The following is a 24,294-nucleotide window of genomic DNA, read 5'->3' on the forward strand; positions in this document are numbered from 1 at the left end:
GACACCACAAGACACCACACCAAGACACCCCAAGACACCACCAAGACACCACACACACATCACCAAGACATCACCAAGACACCACAAGACACCACCAAGACACCACCAAGACACCCCAAGACATCACCAAGACACCACCAAGACACCCCAAGACATCACCAAGACACCACCAAGACACCCCAAGACACCCCAAGACACCCCAAGACATCACCAAGACACCCTCAAGACACCACCAACCAAGACACCACCAAGACATCACCAAGATACCCCAAGACACCACCAAGACACCACCAAGACACCCCAAGACATCACCAAGACACCACCAAGACACCCCAAGACACCACCAAGACACCACCAAAACACCCCAAGACACCACCAAGACACCACCAAGACACCCCAAGACATCACCAAGACACCACCAAGACACCAGCAAGACACCAGCAAGACACCACCAAGACACCAGCAAGACACCAGCAAGACACCCCAAGACACACCAAGACACCACCAAGACACCACCAAGACACCAGCAAGATACCCCAAGACACCATCAAGACACCAGCAAGACACCACCAAGACACCAGCAAGATACCCCAAGACACCAGCAAGACACCCCAAGACATCACCAAGACACCACCAAGACATCACCAAGACACCACCAAGACACCCCAAGACACCACCAAGATACCCCAAGACACCCCAAGACATCACCAAGATACCCCAAGACACCACCAAGATACCCCAAGACATCACCAAGATACCCCAAGACACCCCAAGACACCACCAAGACACCACCAAGACACCCCAAGATACCACCAAGACACCCCAAGACATCACCAAGATACCCCAAGACATCACCAAGATACCCCAAGATTCTATAAATATTTTTTAAAAATGAATTAAAGTGTACTATTTTATAAAATATTTTGTGGAAAATGAAATAAAAGAATTAATTTTAAGCCTTAATGACATATATATGTGTGTGTGTATGTGTGATAATCGAAAAAGAGCAGTCCATGAAGTGGCGACTGCGGGTTTCCTCTCTTAATATATGTGTGATCTTTAGCCATATGTCTGATGCCATATAATCATAAATAAAATGTGTTGAGTGCGTCGTTAAATAAAACATTTCCTTCCTTCCTTCAGAGAAGACAAAACTGGAAATCTATTTTAAAAGTTTAGATGAATTTATGGATATTAATTTTAAGTTTTTTTCACCTGAAACTGGGGCAGCCACAACATGAATTTAAGCACATCCTTCGTTTCGTTTCCACAAGCAAAAATGTATGTGTCTCGATACTGAAATATACAAACAGAATTAGGCCAATCAAAAATGATATGGTTCACTGTGGATGGATGGATGGATGGATGATAGATGGATGGATGGATGATGGATGGATGATGGATGGATGGATGATGGAAGGATGGATGATGTATGGATGGATGATGGATGGATGGATGGATGATGCATGGATGATGGATGGATGATGTATGGATGGATGATGGATGATGGATGGATGGATGGATGAATGGATGAATGAACGGATGAATGAATGGATGGATGAATGAATGGATGGAAGGATGGATGGATGGATGGATGGATGGATGGATCGGTGGGTGGGTTTTGGATGAGTCAGTGGGTTTTGGATGGGTGGATGTATGGTTGGAAAATGGATAGTTGGATGGATGGATGGATGGATGGATGGATGGATGGATGATGGATGAATGTAAGGATGCATGGATGGAAATAACCTCTTTCACACAAATAACATAATATCATTAGACCTACATTGTGGTAAATATGGAAGCTGTCATAGCCTGCCATGGCTAACTGTTCCAACTGGTCTACGTCAGAGTTCCGCATAATCTTCACATAACACTGTGAAAACAAACACAAAATCATAACACTGTGTAAATACAATACCAAACAAAATATAATCTGCGTCAATACAAAATAAAATATAATATGTGTGAACACAAAATAAAATATAATTTGTGAGAGCACAAAATAAAATATAATCTGTGTGAACACAAAATAAAATATAATCTGTGTGAACACAAAATAAAATATCTGTGTAAACACAAAATAAAATATCTGTGTAAACACAAAATAAAATATAATCTCCAATATAATATCTATAAAAACATGGCCGACAATACAATGGCAATATGTGAATAAAAGTGTATGTGAGAGAAAGACAAGAGACAGAAAAAGACAGAGAGACACAGCATGATACAGAGACAGAAATAGAGAGATAGAGACGTCCAGAGAGAAACACAAACAGAGAGGGTTTTGAATCGTCAGAATTTGTCTACGTGAACACTTGCAGCAAATTCATGTACCGGTATATAATGTTTCCTAAACACATCAACAGAGACAGACAGAGACAGACAGACAGACAGACAGAGAGACACAGTGGGAGACAGAGACAGAAACAGAAACAAAGATACAGATGTTCAGAGAAAGACAAACAGAGAGGCATAGTGGGATTCTGAATCGTCAGAATTTGTTTAAGTGAACACTTGCAACTATATAATGTTTCCTAAAAATATCAACATTTTCCGGGATATCAAAGTTTGAATGCAAATAAAAGTATGTTACACTTTTACTACCATTAAACAGATGGAAGGATTTTGTGTGGATTATAAACTGGGCAATGGTAGAAAAGTGTAATTATCTGTAAACACAATCGACGTGAACTCACTTTGTCTATTAAATCAACAACATCACTTCTCCTGGCAAATCTGGCCACGTCTCGGATTGTCGCTCCGGTCTGAAACATTTAAAGAACTGATTGTTTGTTTGTGTGTTTTGTTTAACGACACTACTAGAGCATACTGATTTATTAATCATCAGCTATTAGATGTCAAACATTTGGTAATTTCAACATATAGTCTGAGAGAGGAAACCTGCTACATTTTTTTCGTTAGTAGCAAGGGATTTTTTATATGAACCTTCTGACAGGACAGCCATACCACAGACCAGTTGGATGAACTGGCTGGAATGAGAAATACCAATGGGCCCACCAATTTCCTATATGACCGTGCATCAAGTGGATGCATTGGATGTCACATTTGGCTTAGAGAGGAAACCCACTACATTTTTTTTGTTAAGCAAGGGATTTTTTATATGCACCATCTCACAGACAATAGCACATACCATGGTTTTTGATATACCAGTCATGGTGCACTGGCTGGAACAAGAAAAAGCCCAATGGTCCCATCAATGGGGATCGATCCTAAACTGACCGCGCATCAAGTGAGCGCTTTACCGCTGGGCTACGTCCGCCCCTATGGTTATTGGATGTCAAACATTTGGTAATTTTGAAATATAGTCTTAGAGAAGAAACCTGCTACATGCTTTTGTTAGTAGCAAGGTATCTTTTATATGCACCATCACACAGACGAGATAGTGCATACCATGGCCTTTGATATAGCAATCATGGTGCACTGGCTGGAACGAGAAATAGCCCAATGGGCCCACCGATAGGGATCGATCCCTTAGACTGACCGTGCATCAAGCCAGTGCTTTACCACTGGGCTACTTCCTGCCTCCTTCCTGGACAGACCGTCCAGATAGCCAAGGTTTGTGTACCCAGAACAGCATACCCGAATGTTAATTGGATATGAACACGGCTATTGGATGTCAAACATTCGGTAATTCTGAAATATAGTCTCAAAGAGGAAACCCACTATGCTTTACCATTGGGCTACGTCCCGCCCCATTTAAGAATTGAACATGATCATTTAAGACATTCACGGAAGTATGAACCTCAGAACTACTTTACAAACTGTATGAATTATGAATAAAGTGTAGCACGTTATTGCGAAGGCATTCATACATTAGTGTGATAGTGTGAACCACAGAACTACTTTACAAACTGTATGAATTATGAATAAAGTGTAGCACATTATTGCGAAGGCATTCATACATTAGTGTGATAGTGTGAACCACAGAACTACTTTACAAACTGTATGAATTATGAATAAAGTGTAGCACGTTATTGTGAAGGAAATGTTTTTATTTAACGACGCACTCAACACATTTTATTTACAGTTATATGGCGTCAGACATATGGTTAAGGACCACACAGATATTGAGAGAAGAAACTCGCTGTCGCCACTTCAACGGCTACTCTTTTCGATTTGCAGCAAGGGATCTTTTATATGCACCATCCCACAGACAGGGTAGTACATACCATGGCCTTTGATATGCCAGTCGTGGTGCACTGGCTGGAATGAGAAATAGCTCAATGGGCCCACTGACAGGGATCGATCCTAGACCAACTGTGCATCGAGCGAGCGCTCTACCACTGGGCTATGTCCCGCCCCTTTAGTGTGATAGTCCTTTGAGCGTGTAAATGATTTAGTCAATATAAAATACCATCAAATAACAATCAAACTATCTGGTGCTCTCTTGCACTTGCCAGCACGGGTGGTCCCTTCTCCCACCCACCCCAACCCCTTTCCTGTCCTAGACGAAGGAGCCGGTGTAGTAAGTCGACACCTGTGCCCGTGACAGGCATGCACTACAACAACTAGCTCTGAATGTGCATGTTAAGCCCTATGACCTGACCTGACCTGACCTGACCTGACCTGACCTGACCTAATTAAACTCTTTCTTCAGGAAATTAATACATGAAATAAGGGGAATCCCCATTCTGTGTTTGTGTTTCCTTCAGTAGCCAAGTGAGGGAATTTTCAGAATCCTTCATACAAAGAATGTGTCCAACATGGTGGTTCGATCCTCATGCAAACACCTCAGGCGAGTGCTCTACCCACTAAGCTAGATCCCGCCCACTGGCTCTCGTACAGGTTGAGTCTTCTCAGCTCACTACCGAAGTGCAAGGCCTCTACACCAACATCTCTCACACTAACCACTAACCATTGGTTATAAGGCTGGTTCATCTTTTAGTAACAGCTTTTTTACCTCCCCGCCTGGTTCAGCCACTGGCCATGCCAGAAACAGGACCGGGGGGAGGGGGACATGACTGAACCTTAGTGGACATAGGCATGTTAAAAATGATCTAAATCTAAGTAACAGCTTCCACTCAGATTGAGGTTTTTTCCAGCTCATTAGGGAAAATACATAGAGATTATTACACGAGCTTGTGTGTCATACTGATTTTACGTAACGAGTGTCAGGATTTTTGTATTGCCCTAGCAAGAGCGAGGGTAATACATGAATCCTGGCACAAGTTTCGTAAAATCAGTACGATTCACACGCGAGTGTAATAATTTCTTTATTATCCATATTATTATTGTTGTTTTCTTTATGAATAACAAAGACCCGACTCAAAATGTTTCATCCACAACTAGAAGGAGACGAGGAAATGACGTCATATTCAAATGCACAGTCTGAGCTAGGACTGGAGAAGCAACGTCATGTTATGATGTCGCTTCCCAAAAATTACGTCATTAGACATGTTATTATTATCGTGTGCTTCATATGATTATTATTAACTTGGTTATGTTGAATCATGTGGATAATAAAAGGTGTTAAATTGACTTCTCTCTCATTAACCATTGGCCTTAAGGCTCGTCTGTACCGGGTTCATCTTTTAGTACTGGCTCCCACCCAGAGAGTTTTTCTCAGCTCAATGGGAAAATGCAAGATCTCTAAATTGGCTTCTTTCTCACTAACCACTGGTCTTAAGACTCATAGGTACTGGGTTCATCGCTTAGTACCAGCTCCCACCCAGACTGAGTTGTCACAGCTCAGTGGAGGGGTGGAGGGGTGGGGGGGTGGGGTCATGTGTAAGACCACTACACCGACTTCTCTTTCAGTAACCACAAACAACTATCAACTTACCTACTGTCCTAATCATTAACTATTAACCAACAGTCCTGGACAGACAGTCCTAGAAAGACATTCCTAGGCAGACAGTCCTGGAAAGACAGTCCTAGGCAGACAGTCCTAGAAAGACAGTCCTAGGCAGACAGTCCTAGAAAGACAGTCCTGGAAAGACAGTCCTAGGCAGACAGTCCTAGGCAGACAGTCCTAGAAAGAGTCCTAGGCAGACAGTCCTGGACAGACAATCCAGGTAGCCAAGGTGTGTACCCAGAATAGCATACATTGTACCTGAACCTTAACTGGATATGAGTATGGAAATAGATGAAAAATGGAAATACTCTTACCTCGTCTCGTTCCGCAAAGTAAGCTCCGTTCTTTAGTATATATTCGAAAACACTCAGCGGAAGTTTACCACTGCTTTTATCCAGTGAGAAAGTCAGCGCGTTTCGGCCTCTCTAGAAAAAAAAAAGGTATTAAATTTAACTTTTAAAAGTATCATTTCAAGTTTATAACCATTGTAAGATGTTTCAGAGACTTTTTGGTGACTAAAATGTCGTATTAAATACACTATCTTGTTTAGAATATCAGGGTCTGTTTATCCAAAGTGTTTATACTGTAGATCCTGAAATTAACGCTTCCCTAAATTAATGCGAGTGACGGTGGGCAGACTAAAATGTGACATGAAATTAAAAAGAAAAAGAAAGAAGTGTTTTATTTAATGACGCACTCAACACATTTTATTTACGGTTATATGGCGTCAGACATATGGTTCAGGACCACACATATTTTGAGAGGAAACCCGCTGTCGCCACTACATGGGCTACTCTTCCGATTGGCAGCAAGGGATCTTTTATTTGCGCTTCCCACAGGCAGGATAGCACAAACCATGGCCTTTGTTGAACCAGTTATGGATCACTGGTCGGTGCAAGTGGTTTACACCTACCCATTGAGCCTTGCAGAGCACTCACTCAGGGTTTGGAGTCGGTATCTGGATTAAAAATCCCATGCCTCGACTGGGATCCGAACCCAGTACCTACCAGCCTGTAGACCGATGACCTGCCACGACGCCACCGAGGCCGGTGACATGAAATTAATGCCAGCGGCCTCTATATGAAATATTACTCTCCTAATAACACACGTCTGTGTAATTTTTGGTTAAATCCAAGTTACAGGTATCTTCAATATGATCAAGTTATTAACATGACTGTGTACGCGTCAATTAACCTATTTAGTCCAAATTAGTGGTTTTGGTGAGATCAACTCAAAGCATACATTTTTTGCAATAATTTATGTAACGTATAAAGTTACCTAAATCTGGCTAAACATTAGCATACATGTACCATTACAACTGTATCTTCCTTATCTGTGAACAGTGGTTAAAAAGTCATAATTGAAGAACAATTCCCAAAGTAGTATGCAGACAAAGTTACAATGAACAGGAACAGTAAAAACAAACAATGCTAAAACCCATTCACCCACAATGAATCATGTCGGCTTTTGACAGGCGGGCGAAAAAACAGACCCTGCAATCGTCACACGTGGCTGGCATCTTGCTGGACTATTGGGTAATTGGTCTGTCTCACTTACGATGAATTGTTTTCCAGTTGTGTTTTATAAATATATTAGAATTTTAATCGTTCTTGTTATAGTTTTTTTTTTTAATAACATCGGACACATAGACAAAACATAGAAACAAATGTGTCATATTATTAATGCGAATAACACAAACTTGTATTTTTCGCATTAATATTATTATTGCATTAATTTCAGGATTTAAGTATATTAAATATATTTACCAGGGTCTGTACGTCCAGTGTGTTTGCAGTCATCTGCTAATATTTCTAGCAGTCATTTTTTACTTCACAGTATATGTACAAAATGATTGGGGAGGTAAAATCTGGTTCGGGCCATTTACCAAAATTAGGTCGACCACAAATCACTTGTTTACGCAGACACTGATATTGGTGCACCGAACTTTTGATAGAGGAGTTAACACCACAAGTCCTGTGATTGGTTATAAATGCAAGTGTGTTGGTTGTAGAAATAATTAGTTTCATCAAAGCAAAATATGTGTGCAATTTTATTTCATCTAGTACCACTGTGTCAAGTAGCCTTGTGCTTGAAACATGTATGGGGTACCTGTAAAAAAAAGTACTAAACTTTTGTGTGGAACTAGGGTAGTCATAGATGCTACCCGTTATCTCAGAAATGAAACCACATTCATTATTAATGACTGGCTATTGGAAGTCAAACATTTGGTAATTTCCAACAGACTGAACATCACATACCACTGTCTATATATTAATTTCTACCCCTGTTTAACGAATAGGAAATAGGAAATGTTTTATTTAATGACACACTCAACACATTTTATTTACGATTATATGGGGTTGGACATATGGTTAAGGACCACACAGATTTTGAGGGAGGAAACCTGCTGTTGCCACTTCATGTGCTACTCTTTTCGATTAGCAGCAAGGGATCTTTTATATGCACTATCCCATAGACAGGATAGCACATACCACAGCCTTTGATATACCAGTCGTGGTGCACTGGCTGGAGTGAGAAATAGCTCAATGGGCCCACTGACGGGGATCTATTCTAAACCAACCGCACATTGAGCGAGAGCTGTACCACTGAGCTACGCTGTTTAATGACACCACTAGATCACATTGGTTTATGAATGATCGGCTACTGGATGTCAAACATTTGGTAATTTCCAACAGACGGAACATCAAAGACAGGTTAATTATGATGATTTTCAGAGAAATCACAGAATGGATTCAACAAGATCTAAATCCCATCCCTTCATAGCTACTAGTCATTTATTTAAGCTACAAGTCTTCCAGGCCAGTGGAAATAGTTCTTAATTTCTACCCCTGAAAAGAAGAAGGACAGTTATCAAACTTGTGCCCTATTCTTTTGTTCTTTGTACAATAAAATTTGTTTTTAATCAAGAACTGAAGTTTGTTTTGTGTAACAACACCACTAGAGCTATTGGATGTCAAACATTTGATGATTTGATAACTGTCAAAAAAAATTCATTAGTAGCAAGAGATATTTTATATTCACTATCCCACAGACAGGATAGCACATACCACAGCCTTTGATATGCCAGTCGTGATGCACTGGCTGGAATGAGAAATAGCCCAATGGGCCCACCAAAGGTGATCGATCCCAAACCGATCATGCATCAAGCGAGCTTTACTACTGGGCTACATCTCGCCCCTTTAGTCAAGGACAGGAACAGTTTTTATGTGGCACTACAATGCCTTGCACGCAGGTGAGAGGTCAGGCTAATGTATGAAAATAATTCCACAAACAGCTGAACATTTTTCATGTCTCATGTTAGTGCAGGGAGCACATTAAGTCAATACTTTTATTCATTTTTGGTTTGTGTGTCCAATTGTTGCACTATTTCGGTTGAGAAACGGTTGAAACATGGTGCCACAAGTTTTCAATACCAGCTATATATAGGGCAACGTAACCATTTTCTGACGTAGAAAGAACCACATTTTCTTTGTCCGTTTGGACTAATCTGATGTGTAAACTGAACAGTTCAGAACCAGGCTGCGGATTTTCAAAGCTATCTTAGCGCTAAAAAATCATAGGCTGTGATGTCACTACAGCACATGTCATAGAGACGTCATAGTCTTAGGATGGTTTTACTATTTCTAAGCGCTAAGATAGCTTCGAAAATAGAAAATTTGTTTTGTTTAACAACACCACTAGAGCAAATTGACTTATTAATCACCGGCTATTGAATGTCAAACATTTGGTAATTTTTACATATAGTCTTAGAGAGGAAACCCGCTATATTTTTCCATTAGTAGCAAGGGATCTTTTATATGCGCCATCCCAAAGACAGGATAGCACATACCACGGCCTTTGATATACCAGTCGTGGTGCACAAGCTGGAATGAGAAATAGCTCAATGGGCCCACCAATAGGGATCGATCCCAGACTGACCGCGCATCAAGCAAGCACTTTACCACTGGGCTACGTCCCACCCCCTTTGAAAATATGGGCCTTGCTTTAATGAAGAAGTCCAGGAAACTTAAGTGGGTTATGTGAATATATTATAGCAATAACCTAATGTCATAAAGTTTACATTCAATATGTATTGTAATCTATACACAAATAGCACATGATTGATTTGTTTTAAAAGTAGTTATTTTGGTCACGTGGCCTCAATAACTGAATAAATGTCTTGTTTTGTCCCAACAGTGCTAAAAAATCGTAGGCTGTGATATCACTACAGCACATGCCATAGAGAAGCCATAGCCTTACAATGGTTGTATTATTTCGAAGCACTATAAGATAGCTTCTAAAATATGGGCCCTGCTTTACAGACATATTGTCAGATCACTGACCTATTTGATTCGATTTGTCCCTAAATGTACTTTATTCAATCATCTTCATAAACTCTACTTGTTAATGATGTTTTGTAAAAAATAATTGAATTATGGCAATGGTCCATAATTCAAAAACTAAAATTGCTGAAGAGGAATGACATGGATTTCACTCTATCGTGGTTCAGTTAAGGTGATGTCATAGCTAGATTTGGTTCCCAACAATTAATGTAATATTTATTTATTATCCATTTTTAGAGAAATAAGGTCCTTAAATCCGTGACAGTATGCCTTTAATGAAGAAGTCCAGGAAATGTAAGTAGGTCATGTGAATATATTATAGTAATAACCAAAGGTCATAAAACGGTACCTGGTCTTTGAGGCTGAAATCGGGATTACTTTCCAGAATCTTCCACATGATCTGAGGTGGCATCTTGTTGTTGAGAACTTCAAAGAACAGAGGGCCCTTAAATGAAGGAAGGAAAAGAAAGAAGGAAGGAAATGTTTTATTTAACGACGCACTCAACACATTTTATTTACGGTTATATGGCGTCAGACATATGGTTAAGGACCACACAGATTTTAAGAGGAAACCCGCTGTCGCCACTTCATGGGCTACTCTTCCGATTAGCAGCAAGGGATCTTTTATTTGCTCTTCCCACAGGTAGGATAGCACAAACCATGGCCTTTGTTGAACCAGTTATGGATCACTGGTCGGTGCAAGTGGTTTACACCTACCCATTGAGCCTTGCGGAGCACTCACTCAGGGTTTGGAGTCGGTATCTGGATAAAAAATCCCATGCCTCGACTGGGATCCGAACCCAGTACCTACCAGCCTGTTGACCGATGGCCTAACCACGACGCCACCGAGGCCGGTATGAAGGAAGGAAGGAAGAAAGGAAGGAAATGTTTTATTTAATGATGCACCCAAAACACATATTTATTCGATCTAGACAGGATCCCGTGTTTAGAGGATCACCATGATGGCATGAAACTTGGCCGGTTTTGACAGGATTCCGGTTGGTTCAGGGTTCAGTTTAGACAGGCTTCGGTTTAGACAGGTTTCACTGTAGGAAAGGAAGGAAGGAAGGAAGGAAATGGTTTATTTAACAACGCACTCAAAACACATTTTATTTGCGGTTACATGGCGTCGGACATATGGTTACGGCAGTGTTCGAAATAAGCACTTGTCCGTTTGTCTTGACAAGTGAAAATCTGATTGGACAAGCAAAACGTACCTCAATGGTTGTCCAGTTAACAAGTAAAACTGTTCAATGTAGTTTCATTTTGAGCAAATAAAAATGCGGTCCTTGTACTTGAATAAAACATAACATTTATTTGGACAAGTGGAAATATTGCTGGACAAGTAGATTTCTCGATGCACGTGCATGTACTTGTCCGGTGGATAAATAAAAAAATTCTGCTTATTTCTATCACTGTACGGACCATACAGATATTGAGAGAGGAAACCCGCTGTCGCCACTTCATGGGCTACTCTTTTTCAATTAGCAGCAAGGGATCTTTTATATGCACCATCCATAGACAGGATAGCACATACCACGGCCTTTGATACACCAGTTGTGGTGCACTGGCTGGAGTGAGAAATAGCGCAATAGGCCCACTGACAGGGATTGATCCCAAACCGACTGCGCATCAAGCGAGCGCTTTACTACTGAGCTATGCCTTGCCTGGATCTTAAAAAGATGAACAAGAAAACCAACTGTCAGGAAAATTAGATCATGTAACCTGTCATGATCAGGGCTTCTCGAATTTTGAGAAAATCCACTATCCATGGGGTCAATGATTTTTAAAAACTTACTAGCCACAATTACAAATTCACTAGCACTACTTTACTTTAAGTTAATTCAATTTTACTGAATAATAGTAATAATCAGATATGTCACCTAAAGCTTAAAAACACTAACATTGGTGGGTGGGGTGGGAGCAGTATATTCATATTTACAAAATAGACTTAACTGCAATATTTGACTTTTTTTCACTAGCCATCAGGCATGCCAATAGTAGTTATTTACTAGCCCAACATTGAATATCACTAGCCATGTGAATGGGGTTACCATAATCTAGCAGCCCTGCTGGCATGTGACTAAATGAATTACAATTTTTTTTTTTTTTAAATTAATATTCCAAAATACATATACTGAATTCATGTTCTTTAATAATAAAATACCTCTTTAATGAATTACATTTCTAATATTGATGCTTTATTTTTTTGAGAAAAAACAACAACATAGTACAAAATATATTTTACTCACATCGTGGATTGATAAACAGTGAAACCTGTTTAAACTGAACCCTGAACAAACCAGAATCCTGTCAAAACCTGCCAAGTTTTATGGTCCCGAATTTTCTAAATTCTAAAATACAACTATCCAAACACCAGATCCTGTCTAAACTGGATAAATATTACGTCCGCAGGATGATTCAGTTTAGACAGGTTTCATTGTATTTCTATATGAAGGAAAGAAAGAAAGAAATGTTTTATTTAACGACGCACTCAACACATCTTATTTATGGTTATATGGCGTCGGACATATGATTAAGGACCACACAGATATTGAGAGAGGAAACCTGCCGTCTCCACTTCATGGGCTACTCTTTTCGATTAGCAGCAAGGGATCTTTGATATGCACCATCCCACAGACAGGGTAGTACATACCACGGCCTTTGATACACCAGTTGTGGTGCACTGGCTGGAGTGAGAAATAGCGCAATAGGCCCAATGACAGGGATCGATCGCAAACCGACCGTGTATCAAGCGAGCGCTTTACCACTGGGCTATGCCTCACCCGGTCCTTAAAGTGATGAACAAGAAAACCAACTGTCAGGAAAATTGTCTAAATTCTAACATGGGCCCAATAAACACTAGATCCTGTCTAAATCGGATAAATATGAGGTCCCCAGCATGATCCGGTTTAAACAAGTTTCAGGGTATTTCTATATGAAGGAAGGAAGGAAAGAAATGTTTTATTTAATGATGCACTCAACACATTTTATTTACGGTTATATGGCGTCAGACATATGGTTAAGGACCACACAGATTTTGAGAGGAAACCCGCTGTCGCCACTACATGGGCTACTCTTTCGATTAGCAGCATTGGATCTTTTATTTGCACTTCCCACATGCAGGATAGCACAAACCATGGCCTTTGTTGAACCAGTTATGGATCACTGGTAGGTGCAAGTGGTTTACACCTACCCATTGAGCCTTACGGAGCACTCACTCAGGGTTTGGAGTCGGTATCTGGATTAAAAATCCCATGCCTCGACTGGGATCTGAACCCAGTACCTACCAGCCTGTAGACCGATGGCCTACCACGACGCCACCGAGGCCGGTCTATATGAAGGAAGGCACATAGTTGTTTTAAAGACAAAACTCCTCACCAAGAGTACACACACATACACTATAATTCATATTCTATAAAAAGCCCCGAAGTGTTACTTCAGTATTCGTAAGTATTATATTTCTAACTAGATTGTGTTTGTATGGAGATACATGTAACATTACCCAGTAGTAGTCGTTGACGAAGATCGGGGTGTTGACATCCGCTTTCGCATTGCACAATATGTGAACCAGTTTGAGATTTTGTAAACCAATGGCATGCTGAAGGATGTGCGGCCGATTGGACGCCTGAAATAATTAAATGAAATTAATCAATTGAGTAATTAAATAAATTAATTAAATGGACTATCCTAAATTGATTACCATTTAACATTTTACGACTAACAAACACTTTTTTATAAGTAAAACTATTTTCCTGCTTGTAGAATATCGTATCTATATTCACAAGGTGTTTGTAGAATATGTATCTGTATTCACAAGGTGTTTGTAGATTATTGTATCTGTATTTACAAGGTGATTACAGATCCGATATTCTACAAACAGATATACAAAGTGTAACGTTTCCTTGAAAATGATTAAAATGTTAATAATTAATTTACAGACAATTTTATTAGCCAAGGACTAAATGTAGCCACTTTTTATAAATATTAGCAATTGGCTAATTTGGGTATGTACAGGGTGAGCCCTGCTAAAATGTATTTACACTTAAATATATATATTTTTAAAAGTTCAGTTTTAATTTCTTGCTGGCTTGGCAGTTCAGTTATCAATGCCAGCCCTTAGAATGTGCAGTGTTCTCGCTGCTTCATTTAAGTGGGGTGGACCACCCTGCTATTCCATTTTGCTGCCCTCCTTTATTTTCTGTCCCCCCTTTTATTTTCCCACACTCTGCTATATGTTACAGCCCCCACCTCCATTATTTCCAAATACACACTTTTTTCCACACAAAAAAAAATCGATCGGTCTGCATACACTGAACATCAAAGAAAACAAGCCACTGTTTGTATGAAAGCATAACCAATGAAAAACTTCAGTAGCTTACGACAATTACCATAACATAATTTAACAGTATTTTTAACAGCCTCTATTTTGTCCCATATCTGTATCCATTTGTATGTTTGATAAACACAATAAGTTATATTTTATTTGAGAAATTAAAACATTAATTTTTTTATTGATTTGGTAATTTCTGACTAAAAAAACACTTACTTGGCTCCAAATTTATCATGTGAATGAATGAATGAATGAATGAATGAATGAATGTTTAACGACACCCCAGCATGAAAAATACATCGGCTATTGGGTGTCAAACTATGGTAAATAAATTTATCATGTGATCAGAACAGTCATCCTGTCTTTTTTTTTTATCCCACATTATGTGGTGACTTTACAAAAATCTTTGTTTTTCATATATCTTGAAATCTTTATTTAAAATAATAATATTAAAACTTTGATCAGTTCAGCAAACCGAATGCCCGTGAATATCAGACCGACAACATCTCCGGTCCAACTAATGTTACATAAAAGATGAATCAGCTTGTATTTCGTACCAACTTTCTTGTACCAAATACTGAGAGCAAAACAAGGAGCTCAGTATGTCTTTCCACAAAAGTCGACCAACACACAACAACATATGGTAACCAACCTGTCCTTTTTTCTTTTTCTTTCTTACTTTTCATTTTTTGGGTGGGTAGGTGGGTGGATGGATGCCGCGCGGCTGCCCTCCTTTAATTTTTACCCAGCGAGAACACTGATATTGTGATACTGTATAATAACAGTTAGTCCTCACCGTGTTCAGGAAGTTGACGTTACACTTTAACTTGGTCAGCGCCTTCCTGATCTTCTCGTAGTTAATCTCCTGGACACCATATATCAGATCCTGGCAGAAAAAATCAAACAGCTCTAACATTGTTAATCATTTCAGTCTGTTATCTCATTTTACATTGTTTTATCATTTCAGTCTGTTATCTCATTTTACATTGGTTGATCATTTCAGTCTGTTATCTCATTTTACATTGGAAGGCAAGAAAGAAATGTTTTATTTAACGATGCACTCAACACATTTTATTTATGGTTATATGGCATCAGACATATGGTTAAGGACCATAGAGATATTGAGAGAGGAAACCCGCTGTTGCCACTTCATGGGCTACACTTTTCGATTAGAAGCAAGGGATCTTTTATATGCATCATCCCACAGACAGGTTAGTACATACCATGGCCTTTGATATACCAGTCGTGGTGCACTGGCTGGAAGAAGAAATAGTGCAATGGGTCCACCAACAGGGATTGAACTCACACTGAACGTGCATCGAGCAAGCGCTGTACCATTGGACTATGTCCCGTCCCCCATTTTACAATATATTATCATGCTTGTTATATAAAGAGTTAAAGTTTGTTTTGTCTGACGACACCTCTAAAGCACATTGATTTATTAATCATCAACTATTGCATGTCAAACATTTGGTCATTTTGACATATATAATTATAATCGAAGAAAAGAAACCTGCTACATTTTTCCATTAGTAGCAAGGGATCTTTTATATGCACCATCCCATAGAATAGCACATGCCACGGCCTTTGATGTACCAGTCATGATGCACTGGCTGGAGTGAGAAATAGCCCAATGGGTCCACCAATAGAGATCGATCCCAGACCAACTGTACATCAAGCAAGCACTTTACCATTGGCCTACGTCCTGCCCTTTGTTATAAAGACAGGAAAATTGAAACAGCATTTTTCATTGGTTAATAATTTCAATATATTATCTTGTTTGTTATAAAGAGAGGAAAACTGAAACAGCATTTTTCATTGGTTAATAATTTCAATATATTATCTTGTTTGTTATAAAGAGAGGAAAATTGAAACAGCATTTTTCATTGGTTAATAATTTCAATATATTATCTTGTTTGTTATAAAGAGAGGAAAATTGAAACAGCATTTTACATTGCTTAATAATTTCAATATATTATCTTGTTTGTTATAAAGAGAGGAACATTGAAACAGCATTTTTCATTGGTTAATAATTTCAATCTGCTATCTTGTTTGTTATCAGGGGATGAAAAATGAAACAGCATTTTTCATCCCCTTAATAATTTCAATCGTTTGTTATGAGGGAAAGAAAAATTAAACAGCTTTTTACATTGGCTAGTAATACCTATCTGTTATCTCATTTGTTATAAGGGAAAGAAAAATGAAACAGCAGTTTACATTGGTTAATAATTTCTATCTGTTATCTTGTTTATTAAAAGGGAAGGAAAAACAGAACAGAAGTTTATATTGGTTATTTAATTTGTTATAAGGGGAGGTAAAATGAATACAATTTTGTATTGGTTAATAATTTCACTTTGTTATCTTATTTATTACAAGGGGAGAAAAAAATGACAAAGCATTTTACATTGATTAATCATTTGATTCTGTTATCTTCTTTGTTATAAGGAGCAATATAAAAGATCACTTGCTGCTAGCAGGAAAATGTAGCAGATTTCCTATTGTCTGGTTGGGTTTTTCTCCTGCCCCAACCAGTGCCCAGTACTGGTATATCAACATATATGGTATGGGCTGTCCTGTCTGTGATAGAGTACACATATAAGATCCCTTGCTGCTAATACATAGAGAATTGGTACTCATGTATGTGTTACCCTGTCTGTGGGATGGTGCATAAAAAAGATACCTTGCTACTAATGGAAAAATGTAGTGGGTTTCCTCTCCAAAACAATATATCAAAATGACCAAATGTTTGACATACAATAGCCAATGATTAATAGATCAATGTGCTCTAGTGGTGTCAATAACCAAACAAACTTTAACTTTTTGTCAGCCTCCATTTAAGGTTTTTTTGTTTGACATAAGAAAAAAAGTAAAAGTAAACATTGTTTTCTCACTATATGGAAAGTAAAGTAAAGTTTGTTTTATTTAAAGAAAAAGAAAGAAATGTTTTATTTAACGACGCACTCAACACATTTTATTTACGGTTATATGGTGTCAGACATATGGTTAAGGACCACACAGATTTTGAGAGGAAACCTGCTGTCGCCACTACATGGGCTACTCTTTCCGATTAGCAGCAAGGGATCTTTTATTTGCGCTTCCCACAGGCAGGATAGCACAAACCATGGCCTTTGTTGAACCAGTTATGGATCACTGGTCAGTGCAAGTGGTTTATACCTACCCATTGAGCTTTGCGGAGCACTCACTCAGGGTTTGGAGTCGGTATCTGGATTAAAAATCCCATGCCTCGACTGGGATCCGAACCCAGTACCTACCAGCCTGTAGACCGATGGCCTAACGACAACTCCACTGAGGCCAGTGTTTTATTTAAAGATGCCACTAGAGCACATTGATTTTTTATCTTATCATCGGCTATTGGACGTCAAACATATGGTCATTCTGACACTGTTATTTTTTTTTTGGAAACCCGCTGTTGCCACATAGGCTACTCTTCAACACATTTTATTTACGGTTATATGGCACCAGACATATGGTTACGGACCACACAGATTTTGAGAGGAAGCAAGCTGTCGCCACTACATGGGCTACTCTTTCCGATTAGCAACAAGGGATCTTTTATTTGCGATTCCCACAGGCAGGATAGCACAAACCATGGCCTTTGTTGAACCAGTGGTTTACACCTACCCACTGAGCCTTGCGGAGCACTCACTCAGGGTTTGGAGTCGGTATCTGGATTAAAAATCCCATGTCTCGACTGGGATCCGAACCCAGTACCTACCAGCCTGTAGACCGATGGCCTAACCACGATGCCACCGAGGCCGGTTTCTCACTATGGTGTCAGGCTTTCTGACAGAAAATAACCTGAGGGTACTTAAAGGTGCATACCCTAGTTTCAGCCCGTAAAAAATGGACACTAAGTTTAGTTAATCTACAAACCTGTAACACACTTGGATAAAGCTACAACATACACACCAAGTTTAGTTAATCTACAAACCTGTAACACACTTGGATAAAGTGAAACAGAGTGAAACACAAGTCTGTGACATTAAAACAGGAAATATCCTTAAAAATAGACTAAAACAATAAACCGATCAATAAACCATTACTTCTCAGACGCATGTGCGTTTTAAAAAATACGAAAAATACATATGTGCGTTTTTAAAAATACGAAAAATACATTTTGTGTTATTAGAAACATCAGGATGACCAGAATCACTTCGGATGTACGGAAATGGATAATCTAAAGAATAAAATATAAAGTAATGTTTGATTTCACTAATCATAAATGGCTCTAATAGTGAAAAATAGACTGTAGTTTTTAAAAACTAGGGTCTGTCCATTTAATTAATCAAACCAGATCATAAGTGTCTCTACTAGGGGGTTATAGGTTTGAAATCTTTTTGAAATTGAATCTTATGTATTTTAGGGTATATAACTTTACGCTCCATACTTCTTGCAAAAACCCTGGGTATGTATTACAGTTTTACAGCTTTATTTATTTCTGGACCAATTAAAGGGACAGAACCTAGTTTCAGCCTGTTAAAATGCACACTAAGCATAAGCAGTGTTTTAAAAGGGACATACCCTAGTTTCAACACTAAGTTCAGTTAATCTACAAACCTGGCCTCAGATTACAGTTATCTTCCCATTTGGTTGTCCAAAATCCGGAAATTTGACCGCGCAAGTAGTCTGCTGTTTGACTGTGATTATTTCATGGCAGACAGCTATGAAGTGGCAACTGTTTGACTGAAGTGACAGGGGATAGCATGTAGTTTGTAAACATGTGTAACTTGCTGACATTGAAGACTTGTTTGTGGTAATTCCGGCCCATGCAAAAGTAGTGCTTTTTGTGTAAAATGGGTGTACTCCGGCCTGGTTTAGAGGGTGTGTCTGTTTAAACCAATATGCTGGGAGAAAGAGCTGGACAACAGGGGTTGTCTTTTTCAGGGGATGTGTCCCCCGTGCAGGCAAAGGTACATACAAAACTTCACGGGCCTGCTGATATTAATTAAAATGTTATAGCCACTAAGGCTATATAGAAAGATATAGCGAAATTAATTGTGGTCTGAGGCCACCTGTAACACATTTGGATAAAGTTATAATTGAGTGAAACATGAGTCAGTGACTTTAAAATGGTGAAATACCCTCTAAAAATAGACTAAAACTCGACCCCATAACTTCTCAGACGCGTGTGTATTTTCAAAAATATGAAAAATGTATTTTGTGATATTAAAAACACTTCGAATGTATGGAAATGGATAATCTAAACAATAAAAACTAAGTAAGTATGATTTCAGTTATCAAAAACGGCTCTACTAGTAAAAAATATGCCTTAGTGTTTAAAAATTACGGTATGTCCCTATAAAAAACCAAGATGTACACAGAAATGGTATTGCTAACATACGTACAAGAGTCGGCTTGTGTTCATCCAGAATCCACACAATGTCGTGATGTTTGAGGGCCGCAGAAAACTGGCGCAGGGTCTGACCATGCTACAAGAAACAAGAAGAAAGGAAGGAATGTTTTATTTAACGACACACTCAACAGTTTATTTACGGTTATATGGAAAGAAAGAAAGAAATGTTTTATTTAACGACGCACTCAATACATTTTATTTACGGTTATATGGAAAGAAAGAAAGAAATGTTTTATTTAATGATGCACTCAACACATTTTATTTACAGTTATATGGAAAGAAAAAAAGAAATGTTTTATTTAACGACGCACTCAACACATTTTATTTACGGTTATATGGAAAGAAAGAAATGTTTTATTTAATGATGCACTCAACACATTTTATTTACAGTTATATGGAAAGAAAAAAAGAAATGTTTTATTTAACGACGCACTCAACACATTTTATTTACGGTTATATGGTGTCAGACATATGGTTAAGGACCACACAGATATTGACAGAGGAAACCCGCTGTCGCCACTTCATGGGCTACTCTTTTCAATTAGCAGCAAGGGATCTTTTATATGCACCATCCCACAGACAGGATAGTACATACCACAGCCTTTGTTACACCAGCTGTGAAGCACTGGCTGGAATGAGAAATGGCCCAATGGGCCCACCGACGGGGATCGATCCTAAACCGACTGTGCATCAAGCGAATGCTTTATCACCGGGCTACGTCCTGTCCCAAAAGAAAGAAAAACAAACAATAATTGTGGTGCTTGAGGGTGACAATGTACTGTCTACCCATACAGCCCAGATAGCTGACATATGCCCTGTACCTACCAGCCTGTAGTCCGATGGCTTAACCATGACGCAACTGAGCAGTGCATCAGTTCTAACAGTCATGGAACATCATGGTCTTCTATAACTTTATAAATACCTGTATTAGACAGTTCATCTATAACTCACCCTCTTAAAATCTACTCTGTTCCAGCAGTGCAGCAGTTGTAACAGTCGTGGGACATCGTGGTCCTCTATAACTTTACAAATACCTGTATTAGACAGTTCATCTATAACTCACCCTCTTAAAATCTACTCTGTTCCAGCAGTGCAGCAGTTCTAACAGTCGTGGGACATCGTGGTCCTCTATAACTTTATAAATACCTGGCTGAAAATATACACAAAATCCATTGTTCTCTCACACAAAACAATAATAATAATAATCTTTTTAGGTCATAATTTTCTTTTTTATCACACAATACAACAAAGTTAAAGTTTGTTTTGTTTAATGACATCACTAGAGCACATTGATTCATTAATCGTCGGCTATTGAATATCAAATATTTGACATATAGGGATCTTTTATATATGTACATACCACGGCCTTTGATATAACAGTCGTGGTGCACTGGCTAGAACGAGAAATAGCCCAATGGGCCCACCGACGGGGATTGATCCCAAACCGACCGTGCATCAAGCGAGCGCTCTACCACTGGGCTACATTCTGCACCCTCGTTGATCTGGGATATAGGATCAATGATATAGTTTGTGAGAAATGGAGGTAAACATGATGCTGTAACATTAAGATACAAGCAACAGTTGACGCTGTTACCGACACCACTGCCACCAGAAAAATAATACCTTTATAATGGCTAGACAAAAATAGTCTAACAAACGAAGGAAGGAAGGAAATGTTTTATTTTTAACGACGCATTCAACACATTTTATTTATGGTTATATCAGCGTCGGACATATGGTTAAGGACCACACAGATATTGAGAGAGGAAACCCGCTGTCGCCACTTCATGGGCTACTCTTTTCGATTAGCAGCAAGGGATCTTTTATATGCACCATCCCACAGACAGGATAACACAAACCACGGCCTTTGATATACCAGTCGTGGTGCACTGGCTGGAGCGAGAAATAGCCCAATGGGCTCTAACAAATGAAGACAACTCTACAAGTGAAGATGGCAGCACCTAACTGATTATGAATCTAAAGGAACTGTGATTGTAATCATACCTGCCAGACGTTGTAAATTGTGTGCCAATATTTATTTTGTGATTTCAACTCAGCTGCAGTTTTACCATCCTGGAAAAGAAAGAAAGAAAGTGTTCAGGCAAATTAGAAACATTTAACATACGCAGTACAGCCAAGATGTAGCCAATTGTGCATAATGCTTGTTGAGGTAGAAATATATGAAACAGCATCTCAATGGGTCAAAGCTGAAGTGCACCCAACTTTTAATATCACAGTGAACATTACCGGTCCACCTGCCCATTACCAACCATGGTCGGACATCACAGTGAACATTACCAGTCCACCCCGCCCATTACCAACCATGGTCGGACATCACAGTGAACATTACCAGTCCACCCTGCCCATTACCAACCATGGTCGGACATCACAGTGAACATTACCAGTCCACCCTGCCCATTACCAACCATGGTCGGACATCACAGTGAACATTACCTGTCCACCCGCCCATTACCAACCATGGTCGGACATCACAGTGAACATTACCAGTCCACCCGCCCATTACCAACCATGGTCGGACATCACAGTGAACATTACCAGTCCACCCGCCCATTACCAACCATGGTCGGACATCACAGTGAACATTACCTGTCCACCCGCCCATTACCAACCATGGTCGGACATCACAGTGAACATTACCTGTCCACCCGCCCATTACCAAACATGGTCGGACATCACAGTGAACATTACCAGTCCACCCGCCCATTACCAAACATGGTCGGACATCACAGTGAACATTATCTGTCCACCCGCCCATTATCAACCATGGTCGGACATGACAGTGAACATTACCAGTCCACCCACCCATTACCAACCTTGTCGGACATCACAGTGAACATTACCAGTCCACCCCGCCCATTACCAACCATGGTCAGACGTCACAGTGAACATTACCTGTTCACTCGCCTATTACCAACCATGGTCGGACATCACAGTGAACATTACCAGTCCACCCCACCCATTACCAACCATGGTCGGACGTCACAGTGAACATTACCTGTCCACCTGCCTATTACCAACCATGGTCGGACATCACAGTGAACATTACCGGTACACCCGCCTATTACCAACCATGGTCGGACATCACAGTGAACATTACCGGTACACCCACCCATTACCAACCATGGTCGGACATCACAGTGAACAATACCGGTCCACCCTCCCATTACCAACCATGGTCGGACATCACAGTGAACATTACCAGTCCACCCTGCCCATTACCAACCATCGTCAGACTGTCTGTACTCCCTTGCACCTGCCAATGCCAGCAGTCCCACCTTCTACTACCCCCACCACCCTCCTTTTCGTCATGGATAGTAGAGTTGGCATAAGCCGACACTTGCTCCCATGATAGGCATGTTCTGAATGTGTCCAGCACTCTATCAACTGAACTCATAGGGAAATTCCAACTAGCTACTGCCAGTAGGAGCACTTTATACCAACACTACTACATTCATATTCTCTACAACTGACCGAGATCTGTGATATTTACTTTGTTTCTGATGAAAGGGTCGATACCGGCGGCCATCAAGTCACCAACATGGCAACATTCCTTCTGCAGTGCTGTCACATGTAGAGCCGTGTTCCCATGCTGCAATGACAGTCAGCAAACATAACACACATTTAAAATCATTGTCTAATGTCTTTCAATAATCAGCTGTAATCTAGTATTATATAACATTTAGTGAAATATCTTAAAATATCAGTGGGTTAGTTGTTAATTGTTAGTGGTCAGTGAGAGAGAAGAAGGTGTAGTGGCCTAACACCTACCCATTGAGTCATTAAAACTCTCTCTGGGTGGGAGCCTGTACTGGGCTGCGAACCCTGTACCTACCAGTCTTATGTCTGATAGCTTAAACATGATGCCACCGAGGCCGGTATTTGCACATTAAATTTTGATGTCTTAATTATATAAGGTGGTAACGGGATAAGAAAAATAAAACCCATATCTTACCTTTTTACATGTGACAAAAATAGATGGCTTAAACTCAGCACAATAAGGCAAAATTAAAATTAAAATTACAATGAACCCTCTCAAAACAGGACCCTCTGTAAATCAGAATTCCTCCAAAACCGGACATTTTTCACGGTTCTTTTTTAAAAATCGATACAGAACTTAACCTCTCTAAACCAAATACCTTTTAATACCGGACATTTTACTTGGTCCCGAGAGTGTCCAGTTTTGAGGGTTTCACTGTAGTTGCCCAATGTCCTTTTACCAATTTGGGTGGGGTCTCGTAGGAAAGGCAGGCGGGGATGCTCATCAAATATTTGGGGGTTTTATGGTCTAATATGATACTTTATTCTCCTAATATGATACCTTATTCTCCTAATATGATACCTTATTCTCCTAATCTGATACCTTTTTCTCCTAATCTGATACCTTATTCTCCTAATATGATAC

The 24,294-nt window shown here is 39.5% G+C and overlaps 1 protein-coding gene across 1 annotated transcript in view; it reads right to left on the reverse strand.

Moving 5' to 3' along the window:
- Window positions 1-24,294, reverse strand: part of LOC121373279 — a 46,340-nt gene that overhangs the window by 16,128 nt on the left and 5,918 nt on the right. The window contains exons 5-15 of the mRNA XM_041499807.1: window positions 23,383-23,481; window positions 21,876-21,944; window positions 20,935-21,021; window positions 19,864-19,947; window positions 15,294-15,383; window positions 13,670-13,792; window positions 10,514-10,609; window positions 6,136-6,246; window positions 2,703-2,771; window positions 1,787-1,876; window positions 1,216-1,296 (exon numbers count right to left, since the gene is read on the reverse strand). Of these exons, the coding sequence (XP_041355741.1) occupies window positions 1,216-1,296; window positions 1,787-1,876; window positions 2,703-2,771; window positions 6,136-6,246; window positions 10,514-10,609; window positions 13,670-13,792; window positions 15,294-15,383; window positions 19,864-19,947; window positions 20,935-21,021; window positions 21,876-21,944; window positions 23,383-23,481 (999 nt within the window). The remainder of the gene's footprint in view (window positions 1-1,215; window positions 1,297-1,786; window positions 1,877-2,702; window positions 2,772-6,135; window positions 6,247-10,513; window positions 10,610-13,669; window positions 13,793-15,293; window positions 15,384-19,863; window positions 19,948-20,934; window positions 21,022-21,875; window positions 21,945-23,382; window positions 23,482-24,294) is intronic.

The sequence above is a fragment of the Gigantopelta aegis genome, chromosome 5 (genome assembly GCF_016097555.1).
Source record: "Gigantopelta aegis isolate Gae_Host chromosome 5, Gae_host_genome, whole genome shotgun sequence".
Classification (NCBI taxonomy): domain Eukaryota; kingdom Metazoa; phylum Mollusca; class Gastropoda; order Neomphalida; family Peltospiridae; genus Gigantopelta; species Gigantopelta aegis.